The sequence below is a fragment of the Geotrypetes seraphini genome, chromosome 14, assembly GCF_902459505.1.
Source record: "Geotrypetes seraphini chromosome 14, aGeoSer1.1, whole genome shotgun sequence".
In the NCBI taxonomy this organism is placed as follows: Eukaryota; Metazoa; Chordata; class Amphibia; order Gymnophiona; family Dermophiidae; genus Geotrypetes; species Geotrypetes seraphini.
Genome location: NC_047097.1, coordinates 46,214,242 through 46,241,623, shown reverse-complemented (window position 1 = coordinate 46,241,623; position 27,382 = coordinate 46,214,242). Strand labels below are relative to the sequence as shown.

Genomic DNA, 27,382 nt, shown 5'->3' with positions numbered 1-27,382 from the left:
TGCTCAAAAGGAGGCTAGCGCGTGGGGCAATTTAGTGCTCGCTATTCTGCGCGTTAAGGCCCTAGTGCGTGCTATTCCATACGTTAAGGCCCTAGTGCAGCTTTGTAAAAGGAGCCCTTAATGTGTAGATTTTTTTTACTGTAGTATTTTTTATTAAAGTGTTTTTGTTAAGCAATACAAACATACATATCCTATACTGTATAACCATTAACTCAGTGGTCTCAAACTCGTGGGCCGCATGCAGCCCTCCAGGTACTATTCTGTAGCCCATGGTCTGAATGTGATGATCGAGTGTTGGCTCCCTTGCTGCAATCTTTTTGCCATTCAAAGCTGCGGGTGGCAGCTCCTCATGCCTGCATCAGAAGCCTCTCTGACGTCACGATGTCAGAAAGAAGGCATAGGGTTGCATAGGGAGAGGTATGACCAATAGGAAAAAGGAGGTATTGATGCCTTTTTATAAGACTCTGGTGAGACCACATTTAGAATGTGTACAATTCTGGAGGCTGCACCTTCAAAAAGATATAAAAAGGATGGAATCAGTCCAGAGGAAAGCTACTAAAATGGTGTGTGGTCTTCCTGATAAGGTGTATGGGGACAGACTTAAAAATCTCACTCTGTATTCTTTGGAGGAAAGGCGGGAGAGGGGAGATATGATAGAGACGTTTAAATACCTACATAATATAAATGTGCATGAGTCGAGTCTCTTTTATTTGAAAGGAAACTCTGCAATGAGAGGGCAAAGGATGAAGTTAAGAGGTGATAGGCTCTTTTTTACAGAAAGGGTGGTAGATGCATGGAATAGTCTCCCAGAAGAGGTGGTGGAAACAGAGACTGTGTCTGAATTCAAGAGGGCCTAGGATAGGCACGTGGGATCTCTCAGAGAGAGAAAGAGATAATGGTTACTGTGGATGGGCAGACTAGAAGGGCCATTTGGCCTTTATCTGCCATCATATTTCTATGTTATTAAAGAAATGACAATTTCATAAATCTTTCATTTAACAGTTAGAAGAAAGATTTATAAGCTATAAAGAGTTTTACCTCATGCAAAATTGTCATTTCTTTAATAAGACTTCTTGCTAAGAAACACACTTTACTGTATCTTTAAGGACTTCGTAATAATTGCCCAGGGCGCAAGCGCGATGTCCCCTCGTTCAACTTCCTGCAATACGATATTAATGGCATTTCACGTTCCTTTGATTTTTCAGTGGAACGCCTCTGTTAGGTACGTCATTAGCGGCCGCCTAGTAATACTGGAAGCTTTAGGCATGCGCGCTCATATCTGTGCATTAAAGTTGGAAGGTTAATGGAAGAGAACTGTGTAACACATATGTTGTTAAAAGTCCAGCGGTATGGACCAAGAACTTCACAGTAGCTGAATTGACTTTGATTCCTTCGATTTACACTGCAGTCTGGAGCTGTCCATTACAGTACTAATTAGACCATCTGGGGCCCCTCATCTAAACTCACATGCCCCCTGACGTCAGAGCGGGGCCGGGCTTTCATGGCGTCGATTCGCACGCCGGCCGAGCTGCGACTGTGGTACACCTAGAGTAAGAACGAGAGTGCGCGCGTGCGCGCTTCCCGTAAGCCAGGGGCCTGGCAATGGAGAGCAGCGACGGCTGCCAACCCGTTAGGACCAGCCTTGAGCCGTGCTCCGGAGTCGGCGACTCCCTTCACTCTCTTGCTTCTGCCCTAGAGAGCGGGCATTCGGTGGGTGTTGCGCAACGCTCAGGCGTGGAGGAGCCGCCGGACTCGGGTTGCGAGAGTGTCGCGAGGGCACAGGAGACGCTGTCGCTGTCGCCAAGCGGCAGCCGCCAGGATGCTGCTGCCCGCGAAGTGTCTACGCGACAGGATGAGGGGATGGAGGAAGCCAGCGGTAGCGAGCAGACTCCTGGAGAGTCGCAGAGCCTGGACTCGCTGGAGTCCTTCTCCAACCTCAATTCCTGCCCCAGCTCCGAGTTTAACAGCGAAGGCACGGACGAAAAGGTCCCGGCCTGCGCCCTGCTCAGTGACGAGGACGAGACGGCCACTAGCTTTTCGGTATCCAAGGAGCGGTTCCCCGGTCAGTCCGTCTATCACATCAAGTGGATCCAGTGGAAGGAGGAGAACACCCCGATTGTTACGCAGAATGAGAACGGACCATGTCCCTTGCTGGCTATCATGAATGTCCTGTTGTTGGCGTGGAAGGTATCGAGTTAGCAGATGTGATATATATATATATATATAAAAATAAATATTTTTATTTCTGTGATGCGATAACGGATGGTATGTTTATATGAATACGCATAACTGTATTTTTTTTATCAAAACAAAATGATCTCTAAAATAACAAATTCCAATATAATATTCAAAAACAAAATAAAGTGTCCATAAACTATGTTTCACATACACTCAGAAATGTGTAATCTTGCCAGGGACTGAAGTCTCTATAGCCAGACCCACCATCCAGTCATTGTGTATGAAATAAAGTTTAGTGCTGTACTCAAAATTGTTGTGGAGTTCTTATATATCAATGTTATACTTGTTAAACTGAATCAAATAAGCAAAACTCTTGAGGTTGTTCAAGGGTCCCGATGTGGACCATGTTTCGTTAGCCTGTGTTTTTGAATATTATATTGGAATTTGTACTTTTAGAAATCATTTTGTTTTGATAAAGCCTTCTTCTGTTCTCTTCACATTCTCAACACCAAATTGATTAGTACTTTTTCCTATATATATATATATATATATATATATATATATATATATATATATATATATATATATATATATATATATATATATATATATATATATATATATATATATATATATATATATATACAGTATATATTTTTGACTGTAACTGTATTTTTTGATATTCTCATTTCATGGGCCTTGAAATCCAGTTAAAATGTGGTTGCAGAGCATAGTTGTGCTTCCCCATCCCCTTAATTCTAGAAGGAAATCACAGCGTTATATCACATGCAATTGTCAACATTATGCCCCTCCTCCCCCATTTTAAACCCTATCAGGAATAGGCCTGGGTGCCTGTTCTATTCAAGCCAATAGATATTTATGTTGTCTTTACAGTAACAGACATAAATTGGCAATTATTTGTTAACTAGTCTTATAACCCGTTAAATTAACGGGTGCTAGAATATGTGTGTGTCTCTTTATTTCTTTTTCTCTCTCCTTAGCCGCTTTCTGTATTTCTATCTTTCTTTCTTTCTTTTTTTTCCTTGGCTGTCCACCACCACCCCTTGTCTGCTCCCCCTGTTCATTCTCCCTTCCTTTTACCTCCCCTGTGTCCTCCCCCACCCCATCACTGCTCACCTTATCCAACAGCAGCCCTTTTCCCTTTATTTTACCTCCCCACGCTTCCTGCTCCCTCGTCCATCAGCACCTCTTCCTGCTCCCCCTGTCCATCCAGCATATTCTCTCCCCTCTTTCCTCCAACACCTCATCTCTCTCTCTGCCCATCACCTTTTACTCCTTGCTTCTTCCAATGGAGTCGCGAGTCAGGCCTGACATATAAAGCTGGAAGCCGATTCCTCCCGGAAGCAGTCCTCCATGTTGTTTGCCGGGCGCTGGAAGGAGGGGGGAGGGTGTCAGGTCAAAAGCGCGCCGGGACAAAGGCGCGGCCAGACAATTAAGCGCAGCGCGGAGGCGCGCGCTGGGTTCCCCAACAAAACCCCCCCGTCAGAGCCCCTAAAAACTGTAATTTTCTTTGGCGTACGCCTCCGTCTTGCGCTCAGTTGGCGCGCGCCTTTGTGAGCAGCCCTGCCTTCGGTCCTGTCTCGGTCCCACTAAACCGGCTGGCAATAACGAAGCCAGACATCACGGGGGCTTTCCCTCTTGCTAAATCGCTATAGGCTTTGCCAGTCTCAATCCCGCCCCTCAAAATCAGGAAGTAACTTCAGAGATGGACAGGATCGAGACCGGCAGAGCCTTTAGCAATTTGGCAAAAGGGAAGAACCCATGGCATCTGGCTTTGTTATTGGCAGCCAGTTTAACAGGGACAGGACCGAAGGCAGGACTGGTGAGGAGCAGAGGCTGGAGTCGGGCAAAGGAGGAGACTTACGTTTGAGGGACGGCAGGACTCCGCGTTCACTCCCTCTGTGGCGGTTCGTCTTCTGACAGTGACATAGTAAGCGCGTATGCGCACTCGTGCGGCCACATCCCGACACCGCCGGCCCCCAGGAGCTCGAGGCCGGCGGCAGACATGGCTGGCGTGGCATGGTGGAGGAGGAACAGAGTTCGGTGACGTAAAACCCGCACATGCGCAATCGTGTTTCCGCGACGGGATCAGGGAACATGATTTTTTAGTGCGCATACGCGTCCTTCCATTTTATTATATTAGATTGAAATCTGTCTCAAAATATTTCCTACTTTGTCTTGTTTGCCATGGTAGGATAGACCAAAGGTCCATTGTGCTTGGGATGCTGTCTGTGACAGTGGCCAATCAAGATCATTAGAAAGTAGCATACAGGTGGAGGGGCATAATTTTAAAAAAACCGTTTAAGTCCCCTTTTGGCCTACGGCCTTAAACGTTGAAAGTAGGAAGCAGGGAAAATGTCCAAAAGGAGGTTTTTTAAAAATAATGGCCTGCCTCTACGATCAGTTGTTTAAACACCCAGACCACCACTACGTTTACACTAACACCATATAATCAACCTAAAAAAACCCTAACTCCTAAACGCCCAAAAGAAGAGCTTTTAAGCAAAGGAGGAGCTAGTCCTTCGCCTAAAAGCTGGGTTCTGTAACCTGTGTCTGTCAAAAACAACACTGGTTACAGAATTCCCCCCCCCCACACCCATACAACGATCCGGGCAGGAGGGATCCCAAGCCCTCCTGCCCTGCCGAAATCCCCTATCCCCACCCCCCCCTAAAAAAAAACAGACAGGAGGGATCCCTGGCCCTCCCCTCGACGCAACCCCCCACGACTGCCCCCCGAACCCCGGATTGGCACCCCCCTCCCCGTACCTGAAAATCATTGGTCGGACAGACGGGTGCCAAGCCCGTCCATCCGACAGGCCAGGAATAGGCCCAGTAGCCTTAGGCCCCTCCTGTGGGCAGGGTTTGAACCACCTGGGCCAATCAGGCCTTAAGGCCAGCCATTCCGGGGATGGCAGGCCTGTCGGACAGACGGACTTGTCACCCGTCTATCCGACCAATGATTTTCAGGTACGGGGTGGGGGGGGCTGATCGCGGGTTCGGGGGAGGCAGTCGTGGGGGGGTTGCGTTGAGGGCAGGAGGGCTTGGGATCCCTCCTGACCATATTTTAGTGGGGGGTAGGGGGCTTCGGCAGGGCAGGAGGGCTTAGGCTCCCTCCTGCCCTGATCGTGTTGGGGGTTCGGGGGTGCCGCGGGGCAGGAGGGCTTGGGCTCCCTCTTGCCCCAATGCCAGCGGAGGGGGGGGGGGAGTTGCGGCTCACTAGGACAGGAAGTCTTGGGCTCCCTCCTGCCTGGATCGTTGGGGGGGGGTGTTGCATCGTGGCAGGAGAGATTGGCCTTCTCCCCTGCCTCGATGCGATCACCCCTCTACCTGAACTGCCACAATCCGCGGCAGAAGAGATTGGGCATCTCTCCTGCCGCAGGTCACGACAGTTCGGGTAAAGGGGTGATTGCATCGCGGCAGAGGAGATGAGCCATCTCTCCTGCCACGATGGTTGCGGTGAGGGGATGGGTAGGTTGCCAGGCCACTGAGCTGATCACGCCAGCCGCCATCAGCTCAGCGGCCCCTTTTTCGGCACTTATACCTGTTTTGACTTGGTCTAAGTCAAAACGTATAAGTGCCGACTAGGCAACCTGTCAAAAGTTTTGGTTATACCTATTGTTCGCCTAGGTGTAAGTTGGCCCACCGCCTGCCCTTTCCCCTCCTCTAAAAACGCCTCTTTTCGCTCTATGAGTTTAGAGGCAGGGGAAAGGCCTAAGCTGGTTTTAGATACGTCTAAAACCAGCTTTGGTTATGGGTACTTGGACGATCAGGCTTTTTGATCGGCCAAGTACCCATTTAAGCCACTTTTAGACGCTTTTTTTTTTTTTTTTAATTATGAGCCCCATAGTTTCTTATCTTGCTTTCTGTCCTAGGGATGAGCGGTAGTATTCTGTGATTTCTATGGCTATATCTTAATGGATTTCTCTAGCAACATAACTTATCTGAACATCTTTTATACTCTATCTGAGTTATTTGTTCTGAGAATATCATCTGGTAACTGCAGGAGCCGCCAGCTTAGTAGGTACTGAGCATTCCAAGTACTGAGCAATCTTTTTCATTGTGCTTAGGGAGGGGTAATTTGTATTATATCTAGTAGTGGATACTGTGTATTTTTTTTAATGTCAACACTACATAAAAAGTGACACTTTGTTGCATATTTATAAACAATAATTTATTGACTGCTAGAGTCTTTTTGACATACTATAAACTGTCATTTGTTACTTTGGATTAATAGAACATTGTAAGTTTTCAACATTAATTTGACCTAATTTGCTTTTAAATTTATGGAACTACTTTTAGTAGAGAGGGTGTAATTTTCACGACTATGTAGGTTTTTGTTTTTTAAAATGTCATTGCTAGATTTGATAAAGTTGCAGTAGATTAGGAGTTCTCAAACTTTAGATGTCTAATGAATATACAAGAGAGATTTGAACACAATGGAGGCATAGGCAGGCAAATTATTTCAACATACAGTATTCATTAGGGACATCTGATACCCTGGTTGGTTTTGTGGTTCTCTGGAATTTTTGAGACTCCTTCTAACAATCAGCAGAAACAATCTACATCGGCAGCTTTGTTTAAACTGTTCTAATTCTCTCCCCCCATGACTGATAGAGCCTAAGAAGAACCTGTTCAAGAGATCCACTGGAGCACTTGACAACTATGCAATTGAATAGAATAATGCTGAAGTCCAGATTTAGTTATATGGTCTCCTGAGGATGATGCACGAGTTTAGATTCAGGTTATTCATAAGTAATGTAAGAATGAAATCATTCTGTCATAGTTTGTGAAGACAGTGTGGGGGTAATTCTCAAAAGGTTGCCTAAAGTTAAGTTCTTAAAGTGTGCACTAAGCACAAACTCTGTAATGGCTATTGCGTCATCTGGGAGATCTTTACAGACGCCAAATGCTGGCATTCTGACAAAGAATCTCAATCTGATAATTCGTTGCTCCCCAATATGTACCTTTTGTCCTGCATGACATCATTACTTATCAGCCAATCCACTAACAGAGGCTGTCCTTAGCTTTGGATAAAGGAAATTCCTTTACAAGATTTTTCAAACTCAAAGACACAGTTTTTAAAGTCATATTTTTGTTTACATTAATTTCTGAATATGCATAAACATTTTATAACATACCCAACTCTTTTTTTGGTGCTCTCGCAACTTATTTCAGACAGTTCATCTGTGTGAAAGTCAACCTGCTGAAAAGTTCATGTCTCTATCAGCACCATAGAAAGGAGGAGGATTATTCCCCCCTGCTCTGAGCTTTCAAAAACTGACAGTTTCAAGTTTCACTGACACACACAGAAGACCCAGACCCCTTCCTGTACTAGAGGTCAGAGGGTTTCCATGGTAACAGTGTTCCTGGCTTTAACCTAACCATTTCCAGATTTCTTCTTAAAGTTTCTTACATTTTATATATATATATATATATATATATATATATATATATATATATATATATATATAACATTTAAGTATATAAGCATCTCATTCATAGCATCCATCATTCATTCGGGGCCCCATTCACACATCCAACATGATATATTACATTCATACTTAATACATGTTATACTCCATTTTGGAATATGGAGTCTAATATGCTCTTCCTAACCGGCCTAAGCACATCTGTTATCAATTGGAACCACGAGGCTCAAAGCGGGAAACTAACAAAGACAGAGAGAGAAAGAAACATGGAGGCAGTTTCATACCTCTAGAAATGTGTCCTGATTTCCCTTATGGTCTGGCTTAATAGCAAAGTACATAACAAGAATATTATTATGCTTTTCCTTAATATTAATCTGTAGTGTGTTTTTCTGGCCTTGGCTACATCCATATTCAGATTTTTATTCACCAACTTTTCGTACGCTTCTATTGGGCGTGGCCTTAACTAACACATATGCTTGTATCTAAATAGAGTTACCCAGAACCATACGAAAAGCAGGCATTTTTGTAGAAAAACTCCACAAAATACTGCACAAACACATTGTATTCATTATCCATTCCATAGCGCCCTCTAGAGTGCTACTTCAAAGCTTACACTTAACTGTTCTCAGTTACACATGTAACCGACAGTATTCTATAATCTTAAGTGCTCCTGACCTGTCCATGCCTTGTCCACATCCCCCAGCAGTTTCAAGCTGCAGTTATACAATATTAACTAAGGACCAGGTTCTCTAAGCTCCAACACCACGGTAAAAAATACCATGGTGGGAGCGATTTTTGTTTTACTGGCGATTCTCAACACTATAGCATGCAAATTATATGCATGCTATTTGTGTGGAGAATCACCGGTAAAAGGGGGAGATACTGTGCCTGGCACTTGCTCAGAAGAGCAGTTGCAAGGCACAGCTCTTCCCTTCTGTTAAAAAACGAAAAAAGGGGAAAAAAAACATGCCCACGGCTGCTGCTCTTCCTGCTGGCTCAGCTGACTGGTGCTCCCCCTGTTGAGATTGACTCAGCTGGCATGGAGAGCCCCCGATTCCTCCCTCAAGCGTAGCCCCCCTTCACCCCCACCGGGACGAGCCTCCTTCAACCCTACCATTAAATTGGTAGGAGGGATGCCCGCTTCCTCCTGCCGGCAAGCCTACCACCCCCATGCTTATCCCCCCCATACCGAAGACCAAAAGGGTCTCCCACCCTGGCAGTCTAGTGCAGCCCTTGACACCGTCTCTCCACCTCCATGACTTGTTAAGGCCGGCAGTAGGGATGCTCAGTCCCTCCTGCCTAGAAATGTGGCTTGAATTGTAAGCATTAATATTATGAATTTATATTCTATAGTATTGCCTATTCTATAGGAATTAAAATGCCATCAATCGATTTTATTTTAGTTGGTCCCAAATAAAAACTCAGGTTTTAGTGCATCAAGTTCATAAAATAAAATAACACCAGATTTCTAGACCGCATAACCATAAGTTCAATGCAGTTTACCAATGAAGAAGTTACAAAAGACACAATGATATCTATTTGGTCAGGTGTTTTGAAAAGAGAAAGGTTTTCAACTGATTTCTAAAATGTTCATAAGAGAAAGATGTAAGCAATAACAATCTAAATTCTTTGTCATGAATGGCTGCTTGGTATGAAAGTATATGATCAAGAAATTTCTTACTTATACAACCTTGCACTGATGTAAAAATGAAAAGGGCATGTGATCTCCTACTATTCTTAATAGCTGCTACAAGAAATCTGTTGACTAAGTAAAGTGGAGCTTTTATTTTAGTTCATTTATTAGTTATAGGGAGGAGGGTGGGGAGAGAAAATGATTGTTTTTTTAATTATTTGTGTATTTAAAGTGCGTTCTGTGTAGTGTTTATGTTTAAATTCATTGTTTTGCACTGTTAACATTTGAAAATTAATAAAGATTTAAAAAAGGCAACTTTGTAGCAAAGACAGCCCAACTTAAAAATGACACGAGCCTCCACAGGAAGCCAATGCAACGCATGATAAAAAGGTGTCACATGATCATATTTCTTCAGGCCATAGATCAATCTAACTGCTGTGTTCTGAACCAACTTCATGACATTCAAATAATTGAAGATAATCCATTTAATCTTATTATAGTACCTCTGTGAGTCTTATGGTACTAGTGTTTAAGCCTGTTACATTAACGGGTGCTAGTAAAGCCTCCTTCCCTCACATCTCCCCTATTTTCAGCCCCAGCTCCAGCTCCAAACCCATTTCCCCCCCAGCCCCCTTCTCCCATCTTTTCCCTTTCAGCCCCAGCCCCCTTTTCTCACCAGCAGCATTTCCCTCCCCACCCCACTTCCCTGTACAGTAGCAGCATACCCTCCGTTTCCCTGTGCAGCAGCATTTCCCTCCCCCACCCCACTTCACTGTGCAGCAGCACCTCTTCCGTGCTCCCCTGCACCTCTTCCTTGCTCCCACAGTCCAGCAGCACCTTTTCTGTGCTTCTCCTGTCCATAGAAGACAAACTCACCGAGTACGTCCGCCGTCCGGTGCCGGGCCACGAAGTAGGCGACATCCTCGTAGCACATGCCATCCGCGGAAGAGGAGCAGAGCGCGGGGAAGAGGGAGGGTGATGAGCCTGTTAGAGCTGGTTCCTGCACATCTGCCGTGAGGTGAGCCAACCCATTGTCATCTTCCAATTTCGACGTCGTGTTCCAGACGCAGTAGCCGGGGAGCCAGGCCCCCTACGCCCATGCTCCGTTAATATTCAGATGCCATCTCTCTGTCTCCGGCCAGACAAAGTTCATTTTTTAGTTCAAAGCTGACGCTGCGTCGGAAGTCTTCTCCGACTCTGGTGAGGTTCGATAGAGGAACCGCGGTGGGGGCTTTGAACAAAAAAATGAACTTTGTGTGGCCAGAGCCGGCAAGCCCGCTGCGAGACAGATAGATGTTTGGTAAGCGCGCATGCGCACTCTGCCGGCCACGGAACTACAGATCAGGCAACATGGCATTAAGACTGTGCATGTGCGCTTAGCGTTTTATTATTATAGATTAAGCCAGTCCTGGACTGAAAATATGCCATTATTAGACTGATAGTATGCATATTTTGTTTCTTTTAATTACTATCAAAAATATACTCAGCTTGTACAAATCATAATGTATTTGGGTGCATTTCACAGAAAAATACTTTTTTTTTTTTTTTTTTTGCAGGTAAAATTACCCCCAATGATGGAAATCATAACAGCTGAGCAGCTGATGGAATATCTAGGTTAGTACAAGCTTTTCAGTATAGTTTATTAGGAAGATAATACTTTGCATAAAAGGAGCATAACATGAGTTGTTGTTACCTGCTAGCTGGTTAATTTTATGTTGGGTTTTTTTTTCATGTTGGGAAATTTTTTTAAATTTCACTACCATTAGGAAGACTTGTCTGATGGAAATTATACAATAAGACCTCATGTGTATATGACCCAGTTGGATGAAAGATGTATGTTTGGGAGGGGGGTAGGGAAAACTGCTAGAATAGCATGATTGATGTAAACCAAGTTATGACATGGATTCCACCAAAATTACCCCTCCTTTATTAACACGTAGCACGTGACGGCAGGAATTCTATGAGTGTCAGAACAGTTAACTGCTGCTGGCGCTAAAACCCGTGCTATAGGGTCAATTTGTATATTGGGTCATTCCATGTCAAAATGGTCAAATATTGAAAATCATCTCCACTCAGCCTCCTCCAAATTCAATAAAATTTTGTTTGGATATTCCCTATAGCCTCAAATTAAACCATATAAAAAATTTTAGCTGGATCTCTGTTGGTTTGAAACCTAGAGGCTGTTGAATGTAGGTCACTCTCAGAGTACTGTGGCATCACACAAAATGGCAACTTTGTCCAGCCACTATAGCCCAACAAAGCCTCCAAGAGAATTGAAATTTTGCGGATTAATACAATCCATGGAGCTATCTTCATGTGCAAAGTTGGAAAGTTTACCTCCCCTTTTATGAGCCAGCAAAGTAGGCAAAAAATTTTATAAATGAAATGCTTACTTTGACTCCTCATTGCTCCTATCCTGTATTTCAGTTCAAGTCATAACTGTAACAGCAGTCATGGCACATGACATGCACATAGGATTTGCATTAAGAGGCTTTGCCGCCAATTGGAAGCAAAGATATAATTACACAAAGAAATGATATTAGTGTTTTATACAAATTTTGTGTTTTTGGGGTGCAAATATCTCAACTGTATATCTTCCTTTTTTTTTTTTAATATCACTTGAAAGAGCATCTCTTTTGCTACAAAAGTTATTCTTTGACCAGAAGTTGGGTCTCAAATGCATACATTATCTACATGTAGTGGTAAATGGCATCTTTGGCATCTTATTGTAAAATATGCAAATGAGCTAGAGGTGTGAAATTTCATGGTGCAGCTAAGCTTGTTGGGCTTGCCATGTTAACTCAGGTTATGACATCCACTCCTTTCACATACTCTTGTAAATGGCCCATTAAAATTGACATTTAGGGGCTGATTCTGTATGGGACACTGGTCTCAGCGGCCACCTAAGAAGTGGCTGAGAACATAGGCATCCTATACAGATTCAAATTGATCTTAAAAAAAAAGCCCAAAACAGACGCCGTACCCCACCCCCCCCCCCCCCCCCCCCCCCCCCCCGATTCTCTAACTGGTGCCCATGGCACCAGCACCGGTTACAGAATCACACCTGCTTGATCATGGAATCCCTTGCCATCAGCTGATCATGGCAAGGGAATCCCCAATCAGCTGAGCTGGCAGGCCTTCCTGAAACTGTGGCTTCAGAGAGTCCTTCCGGCTCAGCTGGTTAGGAGGGAAAATATCCCCTGCCACGATCAGCTGAGCCAGTTGTAGCAGGGGACCTCCCAGCACTCTCCCCCCAAATCAGCAGCAGGGATGCCCACTCCCTTCTGTCACCAGCCTGTGATCTCCCGATCCCCCCCCCCCCGAAGCACCATGAGCAGAAGGGATGACCCCCACCCTCTCATACCTTTGTTGAAGAAAGGCCGGACGGAGAAATGCTTACTCCCTGTGGTTGGCAGGCCCTTCTCTTCAAAATGGCAGGCCTTCTCCTTCCTGGTGCATCTTGGGATTAACTGTTCCCCTTACCTGTATCCATGACATCCTGTTTGTCTTGTCTGTTTAGATCAGGGGTGTCGAACTCAATCAGAGAAGGGGCCAAAATCTAAAATCCAGCCTAAATCGCGGGCCGAATGGTTTACTGAACAGTCATAAACTGACAATGTTAACCAGAAATGTGAATTTAAAATGAGTGGAACAATCTTTTCCTTAACAGTGCTGTTAACCAACTCACATGCTATCAAGCAAAACAGTAATATTGGAATGTACCTAAAATGCTCATTGTTTTGTTTTCTGGCTAGATGTCTGACACCGTTTTCCCCGTATCAATGAGTCAATGTTCGGTTTTATTTCTTGGGCTGTAGCAACCCGCAAAACAGCATGGAGGTTGTCATCGGTAATGCGTGATCTGTGCTTGTTTTTGTTCAGATTCATTATTGAAAACATCTGTTCACAAAGATAGGTGCTCCCGATAGAATACGGGCAGCATGAAGTCGGAGCTCTGGCATTGAGTCAGGGGGCAGTAGAGGGTAGAAGTCCTCAATTTCAACATCCTGAAACCTTGATTTCAGGCCACTGTCAGACTGAAGCTCGATTATCTCCATCTGAAGGTGATGGGGCACATTGTTGACATCAACTGTAAAAGGATTGGCAAAGATGTCAAAGCCTGAGTTCTGTGTTCTAAAGTCAGAGAAGCGCCGCTCAAATTCACTTAGTAAACGGCTAACTTTGGTAGCCAGCCGACTGCAAGGAAAAGTACCAGAAATAGTGGTTGAGATACTCAAACAAACGGGAAAGTGGGCAAGATTGTCCTGTTCCAGTTGGGACTTCCATAGTTGAAGTTTACGCTGGAATGCTGTGATCATGTCAGACATCTTCGTGATGACTTGTTTGCGTCTCTGCAGCTTCAGATTCAGTTGGGCGAGATGCTCGCATATGTCACACATCATAGCAAAATCACATAGCCAGGCGGGATCCGACAGTTCAGGCAAGGGCTTTCCTTTACTTTCCATGAAAAGAGCAATTTGTTCTCTGAGCTCAAAAAATCTTTTCAGGACTGCGCTCTTGCTCAGCCATCTTACTTCTGTGTGGTATGGCACGTCTCCATGCTCTGCACCCACCTCCTGTAAAAACTGCTGGAACTGGCGATGATTCAGGCCACGTGCCCTTATAAAGTTAATAGTTTTAATGACTGTGGTCATTATGTCATTCATGTCCAGAACTTTTCCACACATAGCCTCTTGGTGGATAATGCAATGATAAGTAATCAAGGGTGTGTGGCAGTGACTTTTTTGCATTCTTTCCTTCATTAGTCCAACCAAGCCTTTCTTTTCTCCGCACATTGAAGGTGCGCCATCGGTAGTTAGCCCCACCAACTTTTCCCAGGGTAATTTAAAATTATTTATAGATTTCTCCACAGCCTCAAATATATCTCTACCAGTCGTCGTCCCATGCATGGCAGCTACATCCAAAAGTTCCTCAGTGACAGAGAGGTCGGTCTTCGTAGCACGTATAAAGATGGACAGCTGCGCTGTATCAGTGTTGTCTGTGCTTTCATCGATAGCAAGTGAAAAAGCGAGATAACTGCATGCCTGTTCGGCCAGCTGTGATGATAGATTTCCTGAGAGTTCTTGAACTCTGTCTGCAATGGTGTTTCTTGACAAACTGACAGTTTGAAAACTCTGTATCTGGTTTTTTTTACATAGTTCCCCCCCCCCCCCGACGTCCGATTCACCCCAAGCAGGACCGCTCGCACGCACCTGCACCCCCACCCCGAAGGACCGCCGACTCCCCGACTCCCAACACGATCGGGGCAAGAGGGAGCTCAAGCCCTCTTGCCCCCCCGACTCCCCGACACGATCGGGGCAAAAAGGAGCCCAAGCCCTCTTGCCCCGCCGATTCCCCAACTCCCCGACAATATCGGGCCAGGAGGGAGCCCGAGTCCTCCTGGCCCTGGCGACCCCCCCCCCCCCGCTAGTTGTTCGGGCCAGGAGGGAGCCCAAACCCTCCTGACCACGGCGACCCCCCACCCCGCACTACATTACGGGCAGGAGGGATCCCAGGCCCTCCTGCCCTCGACGCAAACCCCCCTCCCCCCATCGACCCCCCCCCCCAAGAACCTCCGACCCCCCCCGGCCGACCCCCACGACACCCCCACCCCCCTTCCCCGTACCTTTCTGTAGTTGGCCGGACAGACCGGAGCCAAACCCGCCTGTCCGGCAGGCAGCCAACGACGGAATGAGGCCGGATTGGCCCATCCGTCTCAAAGCTCCGCCTACTGGTGGGACCTAAGGCTCCCGGGTCTATTCTGATTGGCCCAGGCGCCTTAGGCCCCACCAGTAGGCGGAGCTTTGAGACGGATGGGCCAATCCGGCCTCATTCTGTCGTTGGCTGCCTGCCGGACAGGCGGGTTTGGCTCCCGTCTGTCCGGCCAACTACAGAAAGGTACGGGGAAGGGGGGTGGGGGTGTCGTGGGGGTCGGCCAGGGGGGTCGCGGGTCGGCTGGGGGGGCGGTCGGAGGTTCTTGGGGGGGGGGCGGTCGATGGGGGGGAGATAGATAGCAAGTACGGCCGGCGAGATCACAAGCCTCCTATGTCACCGCACGTCATTGTGATGGAACACAGCGGCGTGCAGTGATGACAGCGCGGTGCGGGCCACATTGCAAGGCCTGGCGGGCCGGATTTGGCCCACGGGCCTTGTGTTTGACACATGTGGTTTAGATTGTAAGCTCTTTCGAGCAAGGATGGTCTCCTTTGTGACTCTGAACAGTGCTGCGTATAACTGGTAGTGCTATAGAAATAATTAATAGTAGTAGTAGTAGAAAAGAAAAACCTTGTTAATAAGCATGATAATTTTGGAGAATGTCAGAGCTAAAGGCTAGCTGAAAATAAGTTTTCAAAAGGGTCTTAAAAACATTAAAATTTAATTAAAGACATAGATAATTTGGTAGTTTATTCCAAAAACTGGGTGCTAAATAAAAGAAAAAACTTACATCGAATAGATTCCTAATTTGTTTTATTGGCTGCTGACAACACTAATTTATTGTGTTGGAGTGTAGGGAATAGTTAATGAATTCAAATAGCTAGGCTCTAGAGCAGGGGTGTCCAACCTTTTGGCTTTCCTGGGCTGCATTGGCTGAAAAAAAAATTTCTGGGGCCACACAAATGTGCAAATGTTACAGCAAGACAGAGGAGGGAGCCGGCAAGATGGTAAACACCCGGGGCCAGCAGAGGAAAACTCTGCATCGCCCTCGAACAGAGCCGTGCAAAATACTTCACGGGGCCGCAGATTGGACACTCCTGCTCTAGAGTATGAAACACTTTGTGCTAATGTCCTGAAGTCAGTTGGGAGGTTGTTCCAGGTCTTGGTGCCAAGGTAAGTAAAGAGCAAGTCGAATGTGTGTTTTTAAAAAAAATTTAATCACTTTGGAAGATCGAAGTAGTAGTTGAAGCGATTCTAGTTTTCTGGTACAGTGGCGTAGTGAGGTTGAGAGGCGCGCCGGGATGGTGGCGCCCCTCCCCTCTTTTCCGCCCTCCACCTCCAAACACTTCTTCCACGCTCCCCCCCCCAAATGCCACATGTGCGCACTGCTTCCCTTCCCCCGTACCTCTAACGTTCCTGGTGCGAGCAGAACCCCCAAGCTGCTGTTGCACTAGCATCGGCTCTTCCTCTGACGTCACTTCCTAGATGCAGGTCCAGGAAGTGATGTTGGAGGAAGAGCTGATGCTAGCACAAAACAAAACACAAACTGTAAACTATGTACAGGATGCAGGCATTGTTTATTAAACCGATAAAAATTGCAGTGAATATACAACCTTATTACCAACCAAGGGATCTGACAAGGTCCGTGTTTTGGATAACACGCCTTCCTCAGGGGTCCTAATGAATCTAAATATTAATCCTGAGATAATATAATAAATGCTTAGAATTACTACATGACGGATCAAAATGGTGTGACTTGGTGATAATTTGTTTGTGCCATACCAGAACGTAATAATGTGGCATAGTGATCAAGTGATGATGTGTAACACAATATATATGAAGTCCAATATCTCTATGTTGTTATGAAATTATACGGTGATATTAATACTACAAAGCTGTAAAGATAGAATAAGAGCATGCATTACATAATAATAATTTTTAATAATAATAATTTATTTCTTATATACCGCTATACCATGAAGTTCGAAGCGGTTTTGTAAAGAAGAGTGAAAATTAGTGATGAAAACATCAAAAAAGGTGACCGAGAAAATAAGAGTGCAGCATACTAATTTCATATTTAGAACTGCAACTGTATAAGTGAACTGCAGACTATGTAGGATTCTTTTTTTATGCTGGAAGAGCTGATGCTGGCATGACAGCAGCTTGGGGGTTGCTGCTCGCACCAGGAACGTTACAGAGGTACGGGGGAAGGGAAGTGGCGTGCACGTGCGGCAGTTGGGGGGCTGTTGAAGGAGGATGGGAGCCTGCGCCTTCACCAAGACGGTGCCTGGGGCAGACCACCCATCACTCTTCCCTCCCCCACTGTTCTGGCATATGCTGACCAGGAATTGACAAATAAGTTTGAGTGGTTCAGCGGTTTTTGCATATAGAATTTGGAACATTATTCATGATAGTTTGAAGGTGATACAAATGTTGACAGGTAATCAAATTTATTTTAGTTTGAATATTAGTCATGTTTTGAATCATCTGTAACTTGTTCAGGAGAGTAGAGTTTAGACCCACATAGAAGGAGTTGTAGTAGTCTAGCTGGGACTATATAAGCATATGCCTTAGTACGTCAAAGTGGTGCTCTTGAAAAAAGGGTCTAATAAGTCTTAACCTTCTACAATACGAGAAGAGTAGAATTTCTTCCACAAGTTGGATACTTGAGATTCTTAGGGTTGAGTTGAGTATGACTCCTGAGAACCTTGGACGTCTTGTTGATATCCATTGTGGATCCTAAGGTTAGAGTTGAAGCAGGTGGAACCATGTACACAGTGTTATGAAACCATACTACTTTCATTTTGTCTGCTTTTGTTTGATTTGGATGCGGCCCAGGATTGTATTTTGTCTATTCTATTTGACATTATTAAACATTGTATCATTAGAGTTGTGATTAATGAGGATAAATAGAAGAATGTCATATGTATATGAGAATATACATTGTTACATCTTCTCTGGATTCTGTATGTATGGTGTTAAATCCCAATCCGTGAACTGGGTCTTGGAGAAGTTCTACTCACATCTTTCATCACTTTCCACATAATAGTGGAGTATAGTGCCCCCTTAAGTTTTTTTCCTTCTGCAAGCAAACCGTGCAGAGGTGTTTCTGATCTGATCTCTGTTATTTTTCCATTATTTTTGATAACAATTTGACTTTTTTGGTGGCTTCGGGGCTCTGAGATCCCTTCTTTAGGGGATCTCTGCCTGGGAAAGGACAGTTTCCACGGAGCCAGACTGCAGCTTCAAAGGACAAACTTTCGGGTGAACCTGTAAGCTAGCCTACTGAGTGCCACCTCAGAGCTCGGGGTCCGTTCCCCTGGGAGCAAGCTTGCCTTCTGACACTCTTAGAGGCTTAAGTTCAAGCTGAGAGCGCCCTGAGTAAGAAACTTCGGGGTATCAGGGTGCTGGCTGCAAATTTTCTTACCCCGTTGTGCTTCGAGGTTCTGTGGGGGTGGAGGTCATGGTTGGGGCCTGTCCAACTGGTAGCCTGAAGATTTTTTGGATTGGACTGATTGGAGAAGTTTCCAAGGCAGAAAATCGTTTACCTTCACTTCAGCTGCAGGAAAAAGCTTACAGGCAGACACTGCTCGGAACTGTGAGTACAACCCTATTATTTCCTATCGAAATATCAGAGGGGAGGGGTTTCTGAAAGTCATTTTTGAGGGTTTCCAATGGTAGGGTTCAAGTCTCCCACCTCTAAAACTCCTGTTTTTAGAGTTTAATTTTTAAATAAGTCTCCATGGGCTGTTTTTGGCGTGATTTTAAACAATCGTTTTTGGGGGGTTTTTAAAGCTTTTTTTTCTACCTCAAAACCCCTCAATTTTTACAAAAATCATTAGGGATGGGACTCCTCAGCATGAGTTGCCATGAATCTATGTATCAGTTGCAGCACCAGCCAGACAAGTGGTTCTAGCTCAGTGACTATTGCAGTTAGGAATCTAAAAGGAGATTTCTCTTAGTACTCTTGATTATTCTGTGCGCAAATTTTAAATAAAATATGAAACATAATGGTAGGTACCATTAGCCCACTTGGTATGGAATGACCCAATAAGAAATTTAAAGCCTATTTTGACTTCTCAATGCTCCTGACCTATACTTTGATTCAGGCCATAATTGGACCAGTAGTCATGGTACATGATGTACATCTAGGATTTGCACTAGGAGGCTTTGCAGCCAACTGAAAGCCAATATATAATGACATAAAGACGTGATGTCACTTTTTAATGCAAATATTTGCCATTTTGGGGGTATAAATATCTTGATTGTGTAGTTTAAATTTTTTTTTTTTTTTTTTAATGTAATTTGAATGAACGTCATTTTTGCTGTTTCATCTTGTACCTAGCCTTGCTTTGTTCAGAATTAAAGTCCCAAAGACAAATGAGCTAGAGATGTGACATTTTACGGTACAGCTAAGCTTGTTCTGTGCTTACCATGCTTATAATAATATGCTTATAATAATAATAATAACTTTATTTTATATACCGCAATATCACAAACAGTTCAGAGCAGTTTACAGTGTAAGAGACTGTACATTTACAGCGAAGATACAATGAGGACTGTACATATTCAGCGAAGAACAATGTAGATTTATCATGCAGGAGACTGTACATATATAGCAGAGATATTTATATAGTGGAGAAGGCAGTGCGAGAGGCTTATAAAGAACAAGCAGTGTACAAAACCAATGCAGGGTGGTGAATGTCAAGAAAACAATCAGTATCAATTACAGGATGGAAGTATTTGATTATTTGGTGATGGGGGGTTCGAGAAATTTGTCGTAGAGGAAAGATTTGAGAGATTTCCTGAAGGATGAGTAAGATGGGGCAGATGAGATGAGGGTAGTCAGGCAGTTTGTCCATCTGCCAGCTTGGTATGAGAGAGTTCTATTGAGGAATCTTTTGTAGGTGCATCCCTTTGGGGAAGGGTAGGTAAACAGATTGGCATTACGTGTGCGAGTGGTTCCAGGGAACACAAAGTGGTGAGACAGATATATCGGGAACAAGCCAGTTAAGGTTTTGAAGCAGAGGCAGGCGAATTTGAATATGACTCTCGCTTCTATTGGCAACCAGTGCAGTTTTCTATAGTAAGGGCTGATATGGTCTGACTTTTTGAGGCCATAGATTAGGCGGACCGTGGTGTTTTGGATAAGTCTCAGTCGTTTGATGGTTTTCTTGTAGGAGCCCATATAAATTATATTACAGTAATCCAGTGTGCTTAGGATTAGGGATTGGACCAGCAGTCTGAAGGAGGGGAAGTCGAAGTAATGTTTGATGGTGCGGAGTTTCCAGAGGGTATAAAAGCATTTTTTGACTTGGGCATTGGTGTGGTCTTCGAAGATCAGGCAGCGGTCTAGGATGACTCCAAGGATTTTGATGGTGGGATTAATAGGGTAAGTTAGGCCGTTGAGTTGTAAGGTGGTGTTCGTTAATTTGTGGTTGGGACTTGCTAGGAAGAGTTTAGTCTTTTCTGGATTTAGTTTCAGTTTGGACTGAGTGGTCCAGTGTTTGACCATGGTAAGTACTGATGAGATGTTGCTCTGTTTCTTGTGACAATGAGTAGATGGGAATGACAATTGTGATGTCATCTGCGTAGATGTAGGATTTCAGCTTTCGGTCAGATAACATGTGTCCCAATGAAATCATGTAGATATTGAATAGGGAAGGTGACAGGGGGGAGCCTTGTGGAACTCCACAGGGGTTGGACCAGGTGTGGGAGTAGGTTCTCTCGTTGTGTACTTGGTAGGTGCGGTTTTTTAAGAAGCCTGTGAGCCAGGTTAGTACCTGTCCCGAAATGCCTATGGAATCGAGGTAGCTGAGCAGAATGTCATGGTCTACCAGGTCAAAGGCACTACTGAGGTCAAACTGGAGTAGTAGGGCACTGTTTCCCTGTGAGAATAGTTGGAGGAGGTAATCGGTTAGAGATGCTAGGACGGTTTCCGTGCTGTAGTTAGTGCGGAATCCAGACTGGGAGTCATGAAGGATGTTAAATTTTTCGAGGTAAGACATGAGGTCCTGGTTTACAAGGCCTTCCATAATCTTGAGGAAGAAGGGTATGTTGGCAGTGGATCTTTGGGGTTTTTGATGGTTGGAGATATGGGAATATGGCCAAGTTCCAGTGGGAAGTAGCCAGTGGACAGGCAGAGGGTAATCCAGTTGAAGAGCTCCACTTTGAAGGGGGGGGGGGGAGCTATTTTCATGATGGAGGGTGGGCAGTTGTCTAGAAGGCAGTTTGATTTGGCATATTTAGTATATAGCTCTAGGAATAGGTTCCAGTCTGGGTTCTCAAAGCGATTCCAGGTCATGTCGGCGGTAATACCTTCATTGTTTGGGGTAGGCAGAAGGGTTGATGGGCTGGTGTTTTTGTTGCGAGAGAGGTTTTTAAGTTATGAATTTTGTTGGTGAAGTAATCAGCTAGGTTTGTTGGGGAGGGTGGAAGATCTGTGGGGGAGCTTTTATATGAGTTGATGTCAAATAAGGAGTTGATAAGTCTGAAGAGTTTATTGCTGTTCAGGGTTGGGGTGTTGATTGATTGGGCATAATATTTGGAGCGTTTCTCCTTGATCATTTTTTTGTATTCGATAACTTTTGTACGCCTGGTATATCTATCTGTATCTGTGCTGGATTTGCATCAGATTCTTTCTAGTTTGCGTACTTCTCGTTTCAGAGCTAGTAGGTTGGCGTCAAACCAGTTGGCAGATGAGCGGTGTTTTTTCTTATAGGGTTTCAGTGGGGCCAAGTCATTTAGAACCTGGGTGCTGAAGTTATTCCAGCCTGGGATGAAGTTGGGGTTTGGGTCTGTGGTGGATGTTGGGTTGTAGTGGGACCAGAATTTTTCAGGGTTTAGTTGACCTCTAGTCCATATTGTTTTTTCTTTGTGAGTAGTTCTTGGAATCCTTTGGCTTTGTTTTTTGAGCCAGTGTAAGTTAAAGTTGCATCGGAGGTGATCTGACCAAGGGGTGGAGGTCCAGGTTTCATCTTTGAAGCTTATGCTGGGGGGGGCAGGGGATGTCTTTGCTCAGACATATAGTATTTTCATAAATTAGTCATCAAAGTTGTTGCAAACTGTTGTTGCATCAATCAGTGGTGACTGAGTCACTGCCAATTCATCAAAATTGGCAACCCCATCGCCTAGGAGCCACTCCTGATAGCCAAGCAAGGTACCAGCCACAGGTTGTGAAGCTTTTTTTAAGCACATGACAATAAAAGACAGAATTTCTTAAACTGCAGATTTTACAAAAAATTATTTAATGTTTTTCCTGACTTTGAATGTCAAAGTGACTTGTAAATAAATGTACCTGCCTGATGAAATTGTTGTGGGTGCATCAAGGTAGCAGTAATATGCTCTTCTGGAACCCAACAGATGTCTCTACGGGATGGCCAATAAAATGACCTGACAGGACCTTGGGGGTGCTAAAGGTTGACTAAGACATTATGTTCCTTGATTAAGATCTCACATATGTAGCCAAATCCACCAAGAATTGTCATAGATGCAAGCTAAATACTGACCATGTTGGAGGCTGGATACTTGAATGGCAGGAAAATATTGATGTTCCAGAACACTTGAAATTAATTAGGTGATTTCATTTGAAATTTTGCTAATGCATATTTTAGTTGCATCAGTGGGCTAGAATTGATGATTTTCCCTTGTCCCAGCAACTACCGCATTTTTCGCTTCATAAGAGACACTTTTTTCCTCCCCAAAAAAGTGGGTGGAAATAAGGGTGCGTCTTATGGAGCGAATACCCAACCTCCCCCCCCCCCCCTTTTACCTTGTTTTAGTTCCTCTGGCGATCCGGCGGTGCTGCCCTTCCCTACCAGCAAATGTGTTTAATGTATTTTTACACTCAGAGCTTCGCTGGAAGCAGAATGTGACTTTATTTACAGACCCCCCATGTGCCACACATTCATCTTCCTTTAAAGGCAATAGGGTGGAAATAGACAGGAAACAGCCAATCAGTGCGTGGGGGTGGAGGCTAAATGACACAGTGGAAGAAGCCCTGATCCACTCACTATTGCAAAGGCGAAAATGTGGAGCTGGGGGAGGGGGCAGAGAGGGGTGAGTCCTGGGTGCTGTGGTTGGCTCAGGCTCTCCGGGAACCAGGGGCAGTTTGTCAGTGCACCTGCCCCATCTCACCGTTGAGCACACAAAGGTCAGAATGGCTGCTCCTTGGAAAGTTTATATAGTGGGCTCAGGAAACTGGTAGGTAACACTGGCATGGATTGGGATTTGGGACAGACCGAGGATCAGGGACTGTGGGCTGGGACTGTCTTGAGTTTACGCAGCACCAAAGCTGCTCCAGGAAGCAGCATCCAGAGTCAGCAATTTCTGTGCAGCGATTTTCACTTGCAGAGAGAAATCAGTGAGGAAAAAAGTGGCATCTCTTTCAGATGTGTATAGCAATGTGGGCTGAGACTTAGGGAAGTGAGGTTCAAATTCTGCTTCTCCCATTGATGCTTCTTGTGGCCTTGGGCAAGTCACTTAACCCTTGTGCCTGCCTTTTGCACTTCTCTGACCTGCTGCAGCTAGTTTGGGAGTCAGCCGGAGGGAAGGGCAGGACCGCCAGAAGAACTAAAATAAGGTACGGGGGGCCCTGCCTACCAGCCTGCCAGCCACTACTAGGCCTGCCTGCCCTGTCCCTGCCTGCCCTATCTCAGCCTACCACTAGACCACCAGATAGGGGACAGGTAAGGAGCCTGGTAAGGAATGTGGGGTTGGGTGCAGAGCCTGGCAGGGAGAATTTGGTTCAGAATGGGTTTTTTTTTTTTTTCTTGTTTTCCTCCTCTAAATCTAGTGTGCGTTTTATGGTCAGGTGTGTCTTACGGAGCAAAAAAATACAGTATATGACCTTTGCTAAACCTCTAATCCTGAATGGGTCTGATTCATTGCCCTCCTTTGGGATAAAAATTTGATACCAGGGACACTTTGCCACAAAAGTCAAACAGATCCTTGAGGGGGTTTTGTAAACTAACCTGGGCAGCTAGAAACATCACAATCTTCGTATGAATTTAGGATTTTTTGCTTAACTTGCTCAGCAAGTATTTTCCTTTGTTTTGGAACTGCAAGAATACAGTCCTCCTGTTTCTTTCCTGGCTCTTTTTACCATTCTGGATGAGACACTAAATTCTTTTGCAGTTTTCTCAATATTCCAATTATTTGGGGCCAGGGTCAGAATATGTATTTTTCCCTTATGGTTGGAAAGTTCCAATTTTTGCTTCAGTTCCTTCAGCAAAAAGTCATAGTATATTTTTGACATTTATCACTTGCTGGTTCTTGTTCAACATTAGCAGGAGTTAAGCCACTAACAGCTGCAGTTTGATTAGCAATGGCTTCTCTGAATTTGTGCTTGGCATAACTCAAATAATTATTTTTTAATTTTATTTCTTTATTAAATTTCAAAATTTCATGATCTTACCAAATCATAAATTTAATAACTATACAATAGAAATTCTAACACCACAGAAAATTATTATAAAATAAGAAGAATCAATCTTTATCTTGTACAGTCATTTAGTCCCCAAAACTAAGGAGAGGCGGCAATACCAACAGAAATTTTATACAATAAATTTTTTAAGGAAAAGAAAAAGATGAGAGAGAGCCTTACTAAGGGCTAAACTTTCTTTTCTTACGAAGTTTGTGCCTAAAGATCTAATGGGGTAGTAGAAGAAACAACCACTTTACCTGCTATAAATTTAGTTAATTGTGATGCTTCAAAAAATATATATTTAACACACTGAAGATTAATCAAACATTTACAGCAGGGTTCTCAAAGTCCCTCCTTGAGGGCCGCAATCCAGTCGGGTTTTCAGGATTTCCCCAATGAATATGCATTGAAAGCAGTGCATTCACATAGATCTCATGCATATTCATTGGGGAAATCCTGAAAACCTGACTGGATTGCGGCCCTCAAGGAGGGACTCTGAGACTCCTGATTTACAGGGATACCTGAGGTAAAAGTTGCCCATGCTTTTTTTGGGTAACCCTCAATACATCCAGAAACATTCCAATTTTTCTATTCATAAACAATTTGTTCTGATAGTTGAAAAACATTTTTAACAACAAACAGGAGTTTGCAGGACAGAAAGGGGACGGCAAGGACAACAAACCAAAAGGGGAAGTAACAAAAAAAACAAAACTATCAAGACTTAAACTGTATGTACACAAATGCAAGAAGCCTGAAGAGCAAAATGGGTGAACTAGAAATCATGGCTAAGGATGAGAACCTAGACGTCATAGCAATCACGGAAACATGGTGGAACGAAGAAAACAAATGGGACGTAGTACTGCCAGGGTACAAGCTCTACCGAAGAGACAGGACACACCAGAAAGGGGGAGGAGTAGCACTTTATATAAAGGATGCCATTCACTCGACCAGAGTGGACATAACAATGGCAAATGACCGACTGGAATCAATATGGGTTAAAATACCAGGAAGAAAGGGAGCCGAGATAAGGATGGGACTGTACTACCGCCCACCTGGACAAACAGAGGCAATGGATGAAGAACTGAGGGCCGAATTGAGGAGAGAATGTAAAAACGCAAGCACCATAATTATGGGAGATTTCAATTATTCCGGGATAGACTGGAGCCATGGAGCTTCAAAATGTTCTAAGGAAACGGAGTTCCTGGAGGCTGTGCGGGACTGCTTCTTGGAGCAGCTCATCAGGGAACCAACGAGAGGGACAGCTATACTGGATTAATCCTCAGCGGGCTGAAAGGACCTGCACAAGAAGTGGAAGTAGTAGGACCATTAGGAAACAGTGATCACAACATGATCCGATTCAAAGTAGAAATAGAAATGCCAAAGGGGAGGAGGACCATTGCAACAGCATTCAACTTTAAGAAAGGGAACTATGACGCCATGAGGCAAATGGTAAAGAGAAAGCTCAAGCACAGCTCCAGAAAAACACAGACGGTGGAGCAAGCCTGGACCTTATTCAAGGATACGGTAAACGAGGCGCAAAACTTGTATATACCCAGATTTAGAAAAGGGAGCAAAGGGAATCAAACAAAAGACCCGGCTTGGTTAACCAACGACGTTAAAAATGTGATAGGAAACAAGAAAAAAATATTTCAAGAAATGGAAAAAAGATAAAACCGAGGAAAACTGGAAAGAGCACAGGAAACATCAGAGAGAATGTCACAGTGTGGTCAGAACAGCGAAAAAAGAGTATGAGGAGAGACTTGCCAAGGAGGCACGGAACTTTAAACCATTTTTTCGATATGTGAAGGGAAAACAACCAGCGAGGGAGGAAGTGGGACCCCTGGATTAGGGAGACAGGAAGGGAGTGGTAAAAGAGGAAAAGGAGGTGGCGGACAGATTAAACAAGTTCTTCTCGTCAGTCTTCACAAAAGAGGACACATCCAACATGCCGAATCCAGAAAAAACCTTCAAGGGGGACCAAGAGGAAAAACTATTGTCAATAGAGGTGAGCCTCGAAGACGTACTCAAACAGATAGATAGATTAAAAACAGACAAATCACCGGGACCGGATGGAATCCACCCGAGAATACTGAAGGAGCTCAGAGATGAAATAGCAGAGTTACTACTAAAGATCTGCAACCTATCTTTGAAAACAGGGGTAATCCCGGAGGACTGGAGGATAGCGAATGTTACACCTATCTTCAAAAAGGGATCCAGAGGCGACCCGGGGAACTACAGACCAGTGAGCTTAACCTCAGTTCCAGGGAAGATGGCTGAATCTTTAATCAAAGACAGCATCGATGAGCATGTGGAGAGAAATAATCTGATGAGAACCAGCCAGCATGGTTTCTGTAAAGGAAGAACTTGCCAAACGAACCTACTGTGCTTCTTCGAGAGGATAAACAAACAATTGGACCATGGTGACCCCATAGACATCATATATCTGGACTTCCAAAAAGCCTTCGACAAGGTACCCCATGAGCGCCTGCTAAGAAAACTGTGGAACCACGGAATGGAAGGAGACATGCACAGATGGATCTGTAATTGGCTGAAGGACAGGAGGCAGAGGGTGGGAGTAAAAGGACACTACTCGGAATGGGAAGCAGTTACAAGCGGTGTCCCGCAGGGGTCAGTGCTAGGACCACTGCTGTTCAATATATTCATTAATGACCTAGAAGCAGGGACGAAGTGCGAGGTTATAAAATTTGCGGACGACACAAAACTCTCCAGCAGGGTTAGAACTGTTGAGGAATGTAAAGAGCTACAAAGGGACCTGAACAAACTGGGCGAATAAATGGCAAATGTGCTTCAATGTAGAGAAATGCAAAGTCTTGCACATAGGGAAAGGAAACCCGATGTACATGAGGGGGATGAGGGGGATGGTATTGGGCAAAAGCAACCTAGAAAAGGACTTGGGGGTTCTGGTGGACCAAACAATGAAGCCGGGGGCACAATGCGCAGCGGCCTCAAAGAAGGCGAACAGAATGCTGGGCATTATCAAAAAAGGAATCACTACCAGAACCAAAGAAGTTATCTTGCCGT

General features: G+C 44.5%; 1 protein-coding gene across 3 annotated transcripts in view; it reads left to right on the top strand.

Moving 5' to 3' along the window:
- Positions 1–1,232: 1,232 nt before the first annotated feature.
- MINDY2 (MINDY lysine 48 deubiquitinase 2) overlaps positions 1,233–27,382 on the top strand; it is a 257,977-nt gene continuing 231,827 nt past the window's right edge. The window contains exons 1-2 of one of the 3 annotated variants that reach the window (XM_033920684.1): positions 1,233–2,187; positions 10,818–10,875. In XM_033920684.1, the coding sequence (XP_033776575.1) occupies positions 1,603–2,187; positions 10,818–10,875 (643 nt within the window). In that variant the 5' untranslated portion in view covers positions 1,233–1,602. The remainder of the gene's footprint in view (positions 2,188–10,817; positions 10,876–27,382) is intronic. The other 2 variants (XM_033920682.1, XM_033920683.1) reach the window with 2 other exon arrangements.